Source organism: Gekko japonicus, unplaced genomic scaffold (genome assembly GCF_001447785.1).
Source record: "Gekko japonicus isolate JY-2015 unplaced genomic scaffold, Gekko_japonicus_V1.1 scaffold397, whole genome shotgun sequence".
NCBI lineage: Eukaryota > Metazoa > Chordata > Lepidosauria > Squamata > Gekkonidae > Gekko > Gekko japonicus.
In genome coordinates, this window is record NW_015170286.1 from 199,479 (window position 1) to 214,499 (window position 15,021).

General features: G+C 43.7%; 1 protein-coding gene across 1 annotated transcript in view; it reads left to right on the forward strand.

Moving 5' to 3' along the window:
• PRMT3 (protein arginine methyltransferase 3) overlaps window positions 1-15,021 on the forward strand; it is a 97,735-nt gene that overhangs the window by 64,619 nt on the left and 18,095 nt on the right. The window contains exons 14-15 of the mRNA XM_015417872.1: window positions 10,149-10,199; window positions 10,626-10,713. Coding sequence (XP_015273358.1) covers window positions 10,149-10,199; window positions 10,626-10,713 — 139 coding nt within the window. The remainder of the gene's footprint in view (window positions 1-10,148; window positions 10,200-10,625; window positions 10,714-15,021) is intronic.

Here is a 15,021-nt window from a genome sequence, read left to right on the forward strand (position 1 = left end):
CCCCAGCCACCCTACCGGGAGCTGCACAATATGTGTGAAAGAGTCGCATGTGGCTCCCGAGCCACAGTTTGGCCACCCCTGGCCTAGTGGCTGTGAATCCAGTCTTCCTCTGTGTGCATTGCCTGTACTTAAATCATGTATGCAGGAAAGTAAATCCTTTCCTAGCTCCTACCCCAATTACAGTTCTGTACAGTTCTGTGCCAGGCTAAATTCAAAGTGATGAGTTTAGTTGTCTTCAGCTGTTCTAGCTTGTGCAATGTTGCTAACTTGGTAGTAAATTCCTGTCTGGTGGTCAGTTGGGAAGAACAGTGAGTCTTCTACTAGTGGCAAATGGGTTTGTTTGGGCATTTCTAAATTGGATTGGAAGCTGGAGAAATAAAGTTAAATTTAAAGGAAAAGGCAGCTGCTGGCCAATAAAATCCCAGGTATGATCTGAGTCAGTCAGAAGCAATACATGCCAGGGTTGGTTGTGGAAGGATCTCTCAGCATGGCTACTTGGTATTGGGGGGGGGGGGCAGTTGCTGCTGTTGTTGCTAAGAGGTAAAAAGCTGATTTGACTTCCAAAACATGAAGCCTCCGTGTTAAGGTATTTATTGTATTTATTTGATTTGATTTATATACTGCCCTCCCCGCGAGCCACCTTAGGGCAGTTTACATCAGTACCATTATACAATCATTTAATAACAGATTAAAATGACATAAAAACACAGATCATAACATCATAAAATACTGAGTGAAACACCTTGTTCAGATGTCAATCAACTTAATTTGAATATAACACTGGTGTCCCGATGTCAAATTAGACACAGGCCACTGGTGGGGGGTGGGGGGGGTTAGCCAGGAAAAGGAAGGGATGTCCGCCACCTCAACCAAAAGCCTGGTGAAAGAGCTCCGTCTCGCAGGCCCTGCGGTGCCAATTACCAACTGTACTTGCTCTCTGAAGTGATGTTTCACTTAGCTCTTTCATGGCACATGTAATTACCATGACATAATGGAGCTCAGTGGTTTTTCTGACTGGTTTAACTTCTCATTAGTGCCACCCTTCTAAAAAATGGTTGTCAGTCCTACCTATCGGAAACAAATTTGGTGCTGTTAGCTGGAGTGACGGCCCCATTGTTGGACTCATCTTCCAAGCTGTCAGCTAAGCTATAGGAGTGGCTGGGCATGTGTAGGGCACAGGAAGCAGGAAGAGAAGTGATGGGCTATATGTAGATTAAATCTGTGGGACAATAAATCCAGATCCCTTGACTGAAGCCGTCTCTATGCATTGGCAGAATGTCAAGGGGGTATGGCTTGTGGAGAAGCTATGGTTCATAATTAGTGCTGTAAGGGAGAGAGGAGGAGATATGGCACTGGGTATTGGACAAGTCAGTTGAGTAGAAGCACATTTAGACAATTCCTGTCGTTGCTTCTGGACCTCCATCCACCCTTTACAATACTCCATGTCAGCTCAGCTTCCCATCATCCCTGAAACTGATTTTATTTAATGTCAGATTAACAGCTACCAACCAAGACTTAATGCTGGATGGGCAACCTGGAATGCATCACAGAGTCCTGATTGGAAGAGACAGCTGAGCTAGTTGATTTTGGCTGAGTGCTATCTAAACACAGGGAAGTGGGACATAAAACTAGTCTGGCCCTGGCTCTTCAAAGATTAGTCTTGCAGCTTGAGAGTGCTTTTGTGCTCTGCTTAATTTTGGACCTGCAACACATGAAGCTGCTTCACAATGAGTCAGACCACTGGTCTGTCAGGGTCAGTGTTTTGTTGGACCGGGAGTGACTCTCCAGGGCCACATCACTTATAACTTGATCCTTTTAACAGAAGATGGCAGGGATTGAACCTGGGGCCTTCTGCATGCCAGTCCCTGCCCAAGGGATCTTGGTGTTGGCAGCAGCACGAAGCATTTTTTCCCCAGCTAAGGTCCTGCTTCAAATTCTATTATCTATGGAGGACAGATTTCACTTCTATAAGTTCTTTTTAAAATGTTATAGTATTAGCTATAGTGTTAGCTAGGTTGTATCTAAATAACTTAAATATACAGTGCATTACAGTTAGGCAAATACTAAGCATTTTGAAACTACTGAATTTGTCTTCCAAAGTCGTGTAAAGGCTTGATGGTAGTGGCTGATAGGCACGGTTAGCTTTTGGGTGACATTCAGATGTCACTATAAGGTGTAGTTTATTTAAAGCACAATTTGTCATATAAACCCCAGTTTTATTTATTTTTAAAAAATTATTTGGCATTTATAGTGCTCTTTTCTCACTTGGACTCAAGGCGAATTACACAGAATGAGTCAGTACAATCGATGGATGGGACATTTATTGAACAATGCAATAGGAATTAGGGTGGTAGGAACAACCAGAAGTCTAAAAACAGAACTGAAGCAAAGCATAAGTATTAATATGACACATAAAACGATGCAAACATTACACAGTAGGATCCTAGTTTCAGCAAGCTATACATAGCAGTATAGTCCACAGTCCCTAATAATTTATTCAAGTAACTTTGCCATTCCATAAGGTGGGGACCGCAGTGGAGAAGGTATGTGTACAGGCAGTGTCAGTTTTGCCCATTTGCACCCACAGAAGACTGTGCTCTGATGAGAGAAGCTATCATGGCAGAGTGTAGGGGAAGAGGTAGCCTCACAGATATGAGGGTCCAAGGCCATGAAGGGCTTTGTATGTGGTCACTAATACCTGAAATTGAGCCCCGTAACTGATGGGCAACCAGTGAATTGCCTGCAGACATATATAACATATCCAGGGGGTTTTTTGTAGATCCTTTAGTTTTCTGTTTGCTCCTATTCTACTTCCAACTGGAATCTGTGGTCCGTTCTGCACTAACAGCTCACTGTAGCTTACTCCGGAGAATCCGAGCAGTCAAGCCTTTAAGGTTAATGTCATATTTTGTGTCCCTGCCCTCTGCATTATTCTTTTTCCCCCAGTTTATTTTTGTGTATGTATTCTGCGTCTGATTCCGCACCTGTCTGTTCCCCCACACTTTGTCCACAGCCACGTTGGAAGCAGAATCTCCCTCTGCATTGCATCCCACTCTCACTTTCCTCCTGCATCGCAGCTCTTTCCAGATTCTACATTGTTTTATGGCCATTTGGAGGTGACTTCACCGTCATCAAGGTGTTGCCCCCTAGAAGAAGAAAAAATAGATCAGTGGAAGAAACCACCAATGACTAATTGGGAAACCGACCTGGGGCGAAAATTAGAAAAAGAAGACTGGGAAAAAACATGGAAGTCGATAAAACTCCTAAGAGCCACATCATATAAAGAAAATATAATAAAAATGGCTTATAGATGGCATTGGACGCCAGACAGACTCCAAAAATGCTATAAAAATGTCTCAGGAATCTGCTGGAGATGCAAACATAACATAGGAACATATTTCCACATTTGGTGGAAATATGATAAAATTCAGAGGTTTTGGAAAAGCATTAAACAAATGATAAAAGATGTGTTAGGTATAGACATTCCGTTCACACCAGAAATTTTCTTACTGAATATTATCCCAGATGGGCCAAAATATAATGAAGTATGTATTATTGTTTACATAGTCACACTGTCGAGAATATGTATAGCTAAGAACTGGAAATCTGATTGTATACCGAGTATGGAAGATTTAATTAGCACTCTCTTTAATATAATTGAAATGGATAAATTAAACATGTTTTTGGCGGGTAAAACGGAAGAAAAATTTAAACAGAAATGGCAAAAAGCCATAAAATGGTACGAGGAAAAAGTTAAATCCAGAACCCCCTCCTAATTGTTGAAAAACAGGGGCAAATTTATGCATGCTATGTATGTTATGGAAAACTGAAAATAAAAAATAAAAATAAAAAAAAGGTGTTGCCCCCAGGGTATCTGAAAGTGGTCTCTCCCCGGACCTTTTTGCTCTTCAGCTTCTGATTCAGAGGGAATAATAAGCAGACTACTTGACAAGGCTTTAGTCATCTCCGCCCATTCCCTGATCCCTATTTCTGCTTCTTTTTAATTTTCACCTAGCACACAACTTGGAGGGCAGGTAGAGGGGCAGCCTGGGGAGGTCTAGCTTGTGGGGGTGGGGCGGCTGACACACTTCTCCATTGCACATTGGACCCTAGGGGGGGATCTTTCCCCCTTCCCCAAAGCCAATCTGCACACAACTTGGAGGGAGATGTATTAAAAGGAATGACAGGGAGCAATGAGAGCAATGGGAGAGGCTTGAAGGCACATTTGTTTGTTTTTTTAAAAAATTAAAACCCTTGGGACGCCACCCCACTGAGCTAGCCTCCCTCTACGGGTCGTGCATGCCTGGAGTAGCCCAGTGGCAGCTAGCCAAAGGGGGTGGGAGAGTGGGGAGGAGCGGAGAGAAAGGGGAGGGTGCAGTGTGCCCCATCCCTTGGTCACACACTTGGCCAAGTCAGTGGCAATTGGACACCCTCTCTCCACAGGTCACAAGTGACGTTAGCCACAATTAAGCAAACAAATGCAGGTTTTGGTTGTAGATGCATTGCCAGGCTGTTGATGAAGCCTCTCTGCCTATGTAGCCCAGTTGCTGTTGGGTTAACTTGCAGTTAAGTGTGAGAGAACTGGGAGTAGGGAAGCCCAGGGCAACCTAATTCCCCTTCACTTCTGGTCTTGGCCGAGAATCATCCGGTTTCCTCCCTTCTTTATTTCTAGGTCCTTCACTGAATTCCTGAATTTTTAAAACTGAGGCGAAAAAAATGTTTACATGCCTTCACCTTTTCTTCTGCCTTCCTAATCATCAGGCAACTTTCCCCTTTGTGTCTGGCTACTTCAATGCATCCCCTGAACTATACACTGAAATAAGATTGGTCTTGTACTTTCCCCCTTTCTTTTTCTCCCCAGTTATCATTTCTCTTCTTTTTTAAATTTCCCCTCTGGAGAGGCTGGAGAAGGTTCTAATAGGGAATTGCAATAATGCCGATTGGAGAGGGAGAAACATTTATTACAAGCATAATGACACTGCTTAAGCTGGCTTCAGTAATACGTGGCATAGAATGTTCTGATGCTGAGGTGGTGGGTAGCTTTGTACATTAAGCTATCAACAAGGAAATTGTCTTTAGAAGAGAAGACCATTCAGAAAGCTCAAGATTCTGAATTGCTTTCATTTAAGAAATATCAGTTTAAAACTGAAGCAGTATTTCTGTTACGAGAGCGCAGTGGTTCTCTTTCTCTTCCTCTCTGCTGCATGGTTTACAAGCATTTCATCTCCATGGTTGAATAAACTCCATCAAAAGCACATTATCCTCCTACTTCTGTGGCCAGCTGCCTAATTGTATCTGCTTTAGCTGCATGCTGTTGGAACACAATACTGACTCAGAACAAAAATGATAAATTGCTCCCCGCAGCTGATAGTGATGATGGTAACTTTTAATTTCCTTTCTCTTAAGTGAATTGGTCGGATTGCTTTTAGCCGTTTACAGTTTGAATTTACAATATTAACTGAGGTGTTTTCTTTTATAAAGAAAAGGCTCAGGTATATGAGAAAGAGCTGTGCAACTACAGCCCTGTGCATTCGTCTGTCATTAAAATAAACATGAAACATGTTTGTTAAAGGTTAGGGTGCTTATTATGTTAACAGTGGTAAAAAAATTAGGGTTTTTTTTAAAAAAATTTGTTAATCTAAAAATGTGTCCCTCTGCTTAGGTAGAACAAATGAGTATTTCATAAAGCTGAGGTTAACTCTTTTAACTTGAGCAAGAACATCCTGGCTTTTCCTCCCTGATCTTGTGCTCACAGAAACATTAAGGTCTATGCACTATTTTCCTGCAAGTGATTTGAGAGGATTTCTTAACTGAGGCAACTAGCGCAGCTTATATTTCAACATTGGCTTGGTCTGTGATTTGATATCACAGTTCTGTTATATGGGCTTAGTGACTATATTTGCAGCTCCAGCACTTCTCGTTTTTCCCTGCATAGCTGATAGTGTGCTCTGAATATTTACTTCTCTTTATCCTATTTCCTGTGTCTTTTGCTTGTCGTCACCTCAATTCATGGCCTTACCCAGTCACTCAACAAACACACGCTTCTATCTGCTTGTGAGATGCGAAGAATAGAAAGCAGAATTATTACTCTGCTGCAGTGGTTTCCTAATATAAAACATCCTCTCAAAGCGCATGTCAGGCCAGAGCTGCAGGATATATATAGCTAATCCAGTTGTGCTCGCTTCCAATTTCCTAGAGGAGGCTGTTCAGAGAGTAGTGCTTGAATGACTCTCACTGAGATGCAGGAGTCAATCATGATTACTCCTCTGGGGACGATAGAGCTGCTGTCAGAGATCAAGTGATAAGGTAGAAAGAAATAGAGGTGAAGTAAGCAAAATCTCTTCTGTGTTAAACAAAAACAGAAACCTTTATAGGTATTAGTAGTGGCACACTTATTTTAGATTTGATAACCATTACTCAGACTTCAAGTTTTGCATTTTATTTGTTTAAAGTTCCATAAATTTCATTCATCTTCTCATACTAAACAATTCATAGTAGAATAAAGTCTCACTCTGTTTTTCATCAGTTCAGCTTCTCCTGAACCTGCTAAATTGAGCCTGACCATGTTTTTAGTGAGACTAGATAGTGGTGCCCTCATAATTTATAGCAGAATGTGTGTTAGCATATTTGGAGGCTTGTCTTGCTTTGAATGCAGAGCTTGAAGCGGCTTATAATACACTTTAAAATTAAAACACAAGTCAGAAAATAAAATATTGATATTAAAACCTTATAGAACTAAAGCTCTAAATTATCCTTGTCTTTCTGAGGCAACAGAAAAACCAAAACAGTTGTGTCCTCTCACTAAGGCACTGTCACGTTAAAATGATAAAAGTTGTAAAATTGTGGGAGCAACAACCAGGTTGGCATATAAATACAATCATAGATGCAGAATCCTGCAACTTTTTCCATAAAGAGGCTTGAAGCCAGATTGGGGGGAAAGTCAAGGGCAGATGTGTGGTTCACATAATTAGAGTTCTCTGTCACCACATGCTCAGGTTTTTTATGCAGTAAGTAAAGGCAAGTTAGAAATCAGCCTTTCTCAGCAAGACCCTTACATTATCTTAGACTATCTGAAAGGTTAGAACAGGGGAGAGTGGCTATATGTGGTAGCTTTCACAATATCCAGGATTCTGTCAACATTGCTGTCATTCCTTGGGGGTCATCTGCCAAACTACTTTAAATAATTGTGCTTGATGTTATTAAGCTGATAGAGCCAATATTGCTGCCTGCTAGAAATGTGACGAACTGGAAAAATTCATGATTTTTTTTCCTGAGGACTTTTTCAATTTTTGTAATGGAAGATTGGAAATTCTGTGGAGTACTGAAAGCTTCTATGAAATATTTTTCTTTAAGTTATTTTTTTAAGGCAAGATTCTACACAAAATGTAGAATTCTACATAAGGCTATCTGCAGCATTAGAGAATGATTATATCTATTGCAGACACATATGCTGTTTTCAAGGGTACAATTCCAAGTGACCGAGGTTGTTCACATTTTAGTATGTTATAGTATGTTTAGTGTGTTTTACTTGGTGCAAAATACTAAATCTACCACATTCCCTTTTATATGTATTGGGCCCAAAACGACCCGAGATAAAGCAATGGTTGTCCTGGCCAGAAAACTGTGCTTATAGCCTGTCAAGTAGGTCTCAGCATTAATATTGACATTCTAGAGGTATCCAACATAAGCTGCATCTGCCAACTCACAGGGCACCCAATGGTTAGCTAGGTAAATAAAAGCCTTTTTGTTTTTAAGCAAATAAGGCTGCATTTACCACTGATAATGTGGAATATAAAAAACTTGTTTGCTGCCATTAACTAGGATGGCTAGGACACTCAGAGCTAAACTGCATAGCTTTCTAATTTTTTCCTTCCTACCAAATTCTCTGCATCTGTCATCATTTAAATTGCAGGTATATTTTTAGAAACAGCAACTACACTTCTTATTTTAGTCATTTGTTCAGGTAGCCGGTGGAGAAGCTAAAACTGTGTATATCTTGTGGAGTCTAATGTGGTTATTTAGACTTTAACTGTAACATTCTTTGTATGAGGGCTAAAAAGGGGAGGACCCGAAAAGAAGAGTGTCATTGTATTCCAAATTCAGAGGTCTCTCTAGATCTTTTTCAAGGGCCACCCTCCTTCCCCATTTCTTTATTATCTTGCAGAGCTGGACAGTTCACTCTCCTCTTTCTAATACCTGCTGCTACTGTTATTATTCCTATAACTGTATGGTTTAGCAGTTTAGTTCTGGTAATTTGTAGGGCAACTAGAAAGCAATTTAGGGAGTTGTAGCAGAAAAAGTTTGTGGATGGGGAGGAGTTAATTATTCTCCTGCTGTTTCTCTTTTCCAAATTGCCCATTCTTGAAGCTGCTGTTCTGTAGAGATAATTGCATTTGGAGTTTGTTGTACACACACGTGCGTTAAACCCTGTGAATGCAGAAACGATGCAGTCTTTTCCTAAAGGTTTAGTTGTCTACTAGGTAAAGTAATTACTTGTCAGTGAATTGTGGAGTTGCTGCATTCTTGCAGTCGGTTTCCTTGGCCCTGTGTGTACTGGTATGGTTAGGCTAACACATGACCTCTACAGAGAGAACTCAATCCAAAGAACATAGTCCATATCACAAATGTGATTTAGCTGACATGAACAAACTGCAAAAGGAAGAAAATGTCATCTACATATGCAGACTTGTCTGGAGATAGCTTTTGGAAGCAATGTCTTGGTGTACCACCCTCTTTGATCGCTCCACTAATTTGGGACAGTATCTTGGTGGCTGCAACACCCATGCTGTTTGGGGGCAAAGCCTTCCTTCCTCTCCCCACAGAGACAATAAGCAATACAAAAGCACTTAGTGCCAGTTAGGTGTTAGGCTTGAAAGAAACTATGAGACTATTCCTAAAAGCCTAAATAATGAGTGTGGCCTTCTGCTGCTCTTGGGATTCCTGAATTAGTTTGATTGTGTTAACTCTTATTGAGTAATATATTTAGTTATGCCACATTCAACTTTTTACAAGATTAAGCATATTTTTATTTAAATTTCTGTGCACTCAGAGTAGGATATGTGTATATGTGGTCTTCTAGGCCAACCAAACGAATGCAGATAGTATAACGTGAGAAGGTTGTTTCTTCTTTATTTCTGCAGAATTTATGTTTTCTTGGATTCTTGGTAATGTAAAGCTGTAGTCTTAAAACCACTTTCCTGGGAATAAGCCCCATTTAATAAAACTGGACTCACTTTCCAGCAGACCTGCTTAGGTCTGCTCTGTGAAGTTCTTACCTTTCCCATTCCAGAAGTTATAATGGGCAATCTCTCCTTATATATAATTGAGTAGTGGGGTGGCACTTTCCAGCTCTCCCATTGGCTGTGCAATGCGCTCCATCAGCCATTGGCCTGTCAGCCGCCACTCAAGAGTACTCGCATGCTATTGGCCGGGTGCTGGGTCTGCTCCTCTTCCCTGCTCACTCCCACCTCAGACACTGTTCCCTGTCAGAATTACTGGCAAACGGCTGTCTCTCCCAACGAAGACACTTCTCCTGCTTGGCTCCTCTCTGAGACTCACTTTTCCCTCAGTGGCTGCTGGTAGAAGGAAATCCTTTCCAGGCCTTTGTGAGGAACTCATTGGGGCCCGTCCTGACTAGGGTTGCCAGCTCCAGGTTGGGAAATTCCTATTGTTGCCAGTCTCCAGGTGAGGGGTGGAGATCACTCAAAATTACAACTCCTCTTTAGGTAGCAGAGATCAGTTCCTCTGGAGAAAATGGTAGGCTCTGTGTCATTATACCCTGCTGAGGTCGCCACAGCAAATTGACACTGAGTGCCCAAAGCCGGGGCGCTCTCCCAGAGCCTCTTTCTAGAGCTTGTTGTATTTATTTCCACAACGAACCTTATTCCTAGTTTCCGTAATATTAAAGGTAATAGAAGATCCAAACCTTAATTGAATAAAGATGCCTGCCTTAAATCTTCTGAATGCAGGTTCACCATTTCTAAATTAACATCAGCCTGAACAGACAACATTCTTGCCCTTAATAATTAAAGCTTTTATATAGGCACCCATTTCTTCATTTGGTTTTTGGGACATCTTTGACCAGTAGTTCTGAAAACCACTTCCCACACAACCTTTTTTTTAAACTTTATTTTATTTTATTATTTCAGGCAATTGCTGGATATTTTGATATATACTTTGAGAAGAATTGCAACCAGAAAGTGAGTACCTAAAAGGCTACATATTTAAAATATAATTGAAGATTATTTTGTGTTTTTGAATGTGTGTAAGCTTTTTGCCTTAAGGGTTTTTTCCTCCATCAAGTCAAGCTGACTTGTAGTGACCCCTGGTGGGGCTTGAGGGCAAGGGAAGTTCAGTGGCTTATCATCTCCCGCCTCTGTGTCACGATCCTGGTATTCCTTGGAGGTCCCCTTCCAAATGCTAGCCAAGGTTGGCCCTGCTTAGCTTCCGAGATCTGACAGACTCAGGCTTACCGGGGCTATCCAGGTCAGGGCCCTTAAGGTTCTTGAGAGAAAGCCTTTTTTTGCTGTTTCAGGCATTTATTGTGTGTATGTTTGTGTAACAGATTAAAGTAGCATGATATGAAGTCTTGTATTTAATCAGATTCCTGAACTCTGTCAATGCAGGTCTTGTTCTCAACTAGTCCTTGTAGTGCCGGAACACACTGGAAACAAACACTGTTTTTTCTGGAGAATCCAATTCATGTGGAAAAAGGTATAATATTTTTCTGATCTTATGATAAAAATCTCCACAATTCTAGGTGCTCCTTGGTAAATAAAGCTAAGTACATGGTATATGCTCTTTATTACAAAAATAATGTATTCTCTTTCCTTTCTGTCACAAAATACAGGATCTGTGAATGTTCTTGCTTTAGTGTTGGTCTGCATATTCAGTAGCTATTGGTCGCCCTTACTGACGACCTCCGACAGCATCTGGATCGAGGCGGTGTGGCGGCGCTGGTGTTGTTAGATCTGTCGGCCGCATTCGATATGGTCGACCATCAGCTGCTGACCCACTGCCTCGCCGACGTGGGGATTCAGGGGCTTGCCCTTCAGTGGCTTACCTCTTTCCTCCGAGGTCGGGGACAAAGGGGGGTGATAGGGGAGCAGCAGTCCCAGAGACACCCTCTTGTGTGTGGGGTGCCTCAGGGGGCCGTTCTTTCCCCGTTATTGTTTAACATCTACATGCACCCCCTTGCCCAGATTGCCCGGAGGCATGGGCTTTGGTGTCATCAATATGCTGATGACACCCAGCTCTATCTGATGTTGGGCGGCCGGTTGAGCTCTGTCCCTGAAGATCTGCACCGGGCATTGCAGGCCGTGGCTGGTTGGCTCCGACTGAGCAGGCTGAAGTTAAACCCGGCGAAGACGGAGGTCCTGGTGCTGAGTCACGGTGGTCTGGGGTTGGGGCTCCCTCTCCCGACCTTCGATGGGGTGCCTTTGATGCCAGCGCCGGAGGTTAGGAGTTTGGGAGTGCTCCTGACTCCTTGTTAACTATGGAGGCCCAGGTGGCAGCCACTGCCAAGTCAGCCATTTACCATCTGCAGCTGGTGCGGCAGTTGGTTCCCTTCCTCGACCACAGTGACTTGGCCACGGTGATCCATGCGACAGTCACTTCGAGGCTAGACTACTGCAACGCTCTCTACATGGGGCTGCCTTTGTCGCAAATCCGGAAGCTTCAGCTAGTGCAGAATGCTGCGGCCAGGCTGTTGATGGGTCTTCCTAGTAGGGACCACATCCAGCCTGTGCTGAAAGCGCTGCACTGGCTGCCAATAGCGTACCGGATTCGCTTCAAAGGGCTGGTTCTTACCTTTAAAGCCCTACATGGTCTGGGTCCAGCTTACCTAAGGGACCGCCTTCCCTCATATGTTCCCCCATGAGCACTTCGGTCTGGGACGCAACATCTCCTGGCAACGCCAGGTCCCAGAGAGACCAGGCTGGCCGCGACCAGGGCCAGGGCTTTCTCGGTGGCGGCTCCTACCTGGTGGAATGAGCTCCCGGTGGAGATCCGGGCCCTGCGGGACCTTGTACAGTTCCGCAGGGCCTGTAAGACGGAGCTCTTCCACCAGGCGTATGAGTAGGAGCCGCCACTACCATCACTATTGTCCATCTTAACCTGGCCCTGGAAGAGGGAACATCAGTGGTTCCCGGAGCAGATGATGCTGAGGAATAGAGCAGTGGAAATAGAGCAGTGAAATACGCCATCTTGCGAAATAACATCTAGAGCACTTTATTTAGTAATTGGTTAATGTGATTTTATTTGTACTGTAGTGATCTTAAATGATTTTAAATATGTTTTATATTGGCGCAGGCCTCTTTGTAAGCCGCCCTGAGCCCGCGCAGCGGGGAGGGCAGGGTATAAATTGAATAAAATAAATAAATAATAAATAATACAATGTGACAGACTCCTGCAAGGACTATGCTATTTCAGGTTTCAAGTGCAGTTATATTTGAATGCTCCTCCCCATTAAAAACAAAAACAAAACTTACTACACAGAGACAGAATCAGGGAACTGGCTAGGCTAGAATATTTCTTCCTGATGTGCTGGTTTTCTTCATACAGGGAACTTTGTATGGGAAGCATTCAAAACTCTGACCCCATCCTCTAACCTGCAGTCAGAAAAGATACATCCTAGAAAGGCTCTCATGCCTTATTTTCTCAATATATAGTTTGATTTCTATCTCCTTATCATGCCTGCAAACATGTCTATCAGTATGGATATAGCTTCTCAGATTCCTTACATTTATTACTATTTATTAATTGTTTAAAACAGCTATATGCAGCCTCTTCAGAGGTGGTGCGCAACATAAAAAATAAAATCATAAAACACAAGATTATGAACACTAACAACTTTTAATTTGGGCAGGCATGCCCTACTCCTTTTACCAAAAGTTAAAAATTCCAAGAAAGGTCTGTATTTGAAACTACTTGAATTAGTGACCATAAGGCTGCTAACCTGTTTCGAAGGTGACTTTTGTAGCTTGCTTTAAATTAATAAATGTGCAATGAAATTTTTAAATGTTCAGTGGCATTTGTCAGAGAAAACACTTAACATTATAAAATTAGTTGTGTACCGAGCAAGACTTAACCTTTGAGCACTCCTGCATGAACATTGTTCACTATGCTGCAGTGCCTTTAACAACAGTCTCAGAGTTCGGGATATGTAACCCACAAATTCATGATCTTTCCAGATTAGCAGTCACAGGGATGCTGGTTCTCACTCTTTTCATTTCCATTGCTTACAGAACCTACATGATGTAGTTTCGGTCAGTCTTTCTCTTTGCTACCCCTTGAGGTTAATGGTTGGATCCCAACAAATAGGCCTGTGCATGCAAGGGGAGGCAATTTTTGCCAACTCCCACCTTCTTATAGCAGCCTTACAGTTCCCCGTACTGCTGTTTGTAGGAATCCCCACCCACTAGGAGCAGTATTGTGGAAGAAGAAGTTGGGCTACAGCAGGAGGGAGAGGTGAAAAAGTCATGCTCACCCAGTGGAAATCCTACTACCTGCAGCACATTTTGATGTGCTGACCAAACAGCCAGCCTTCCAGAGCTCTCTTAAATCTGTCTTGTGGCACTTCCTAAAAACCAAACAGGTAAGTGTCTTCCTAAGAGACTCTGAAAAGGTGTTCCATGACATAGAGCAGCTATAGTGAAAACCCAATACCAGGCAGTGGCATTTTTAACAAGTCTGCAAATGGGAATTGATAAAAAAAGATGCTGCTGAGATAAGCAAACTTCTACACTGGTTCAAATGAGTGGAGAGTGAGACAGTGCTTCAGGTGTGAGGATCCCCGATCTCAAAGTGCTTTAAAAGTCAGTTAGTGTTGCACTCAGCTCTGCTGCAGGTTCTTTTCAGAATTCTAGTGAGAGCAGGACCAACCACATGCACATCCAGTTAGATTTATGAATCAAATCTATTTATTTAGCACAGTAGCATAAATTCACTAGCAACAACAAATAATCAAGGAAACGCTTACAAAACCTGTGATATCACCTTGCATGCAGAAATTCTGAAATGCAGAAATATGCTGGCACAGCAAATTCCGGTGCTCTTGGGGAGGGGAAAGTTTAGCGGTGGGTCTAGGCAGAAGATCAAGGGAAGGACCCTGAGAAACAGAAGAGCTCGGTGCCCTTCCAGCCTACGACCCATCCCGAGGGAGGTCAGCAGTGGGGCTAGGAAGAACCCCTCTCCGTCATTGGTATTATGCAACGCCAGGTCCATCAATAATAAGACGATGGTCCTTCGGGACTACATCTCGGAACAACAAGCGGACCTGGCGTGCTTGACCGAGACCTGGGTACGGGATGGGGAGACCGTAGCTCTCTCCCAACTTGCCCCACCTGGGTTCTCGGTCGTACACCAATCACGGACTAAGGGGCGGGGGGGAGGAGTGGCGTTGTTCATTCGGGAGGCTTACTCCTTCAGGGCCCTCCCCTCACCGGAGATCGCGGGCATGGAGTGTACCGGCCTGATGCTGGAGACTGAGGAGAACTTGGCCATCTGGCTAGTGTACCGACCGCCTAACGCACCGGCCAGTGGTCTGCCGTCCCTGCTGGAGGCCGTGTCGGGCTGGGCGTTGGAGCACCCAGCCTCTGGCCGGGCTACGGACCTAGTGTCGTCCATGGCGGCACTGGGGCTCTCCCAATATGTATCGGTCCCCACGCACCAGGCCGGACACACGCTCGACTTGATCTTCGCTGCGGGGATTACAGTGGACCGGATTACTGCTACGACAGTACCATGGTCGGCCCACTACTCTCTGAAGGCCCGTCTGAACGTCCCACCCCGACCCTGTTTAGGCGGCGAGCAGATTTTAGCTCGCCCACGGAGCCAAATGGACCATGTACGGCTTCAAATGGCTCTGCGGGATCCGATGCCCCCTGGCGGCTCATTGGATGAGCTTGTGGGGGACTGGCATGACCGACTCTCCACAGCCATCGATGAGATCGCTCCCCGGTGCCCTCTGCGCTCCCGCACTAGGCCGGCCCCCTGGTATACCCAGGGACTTCGGCTTATGAA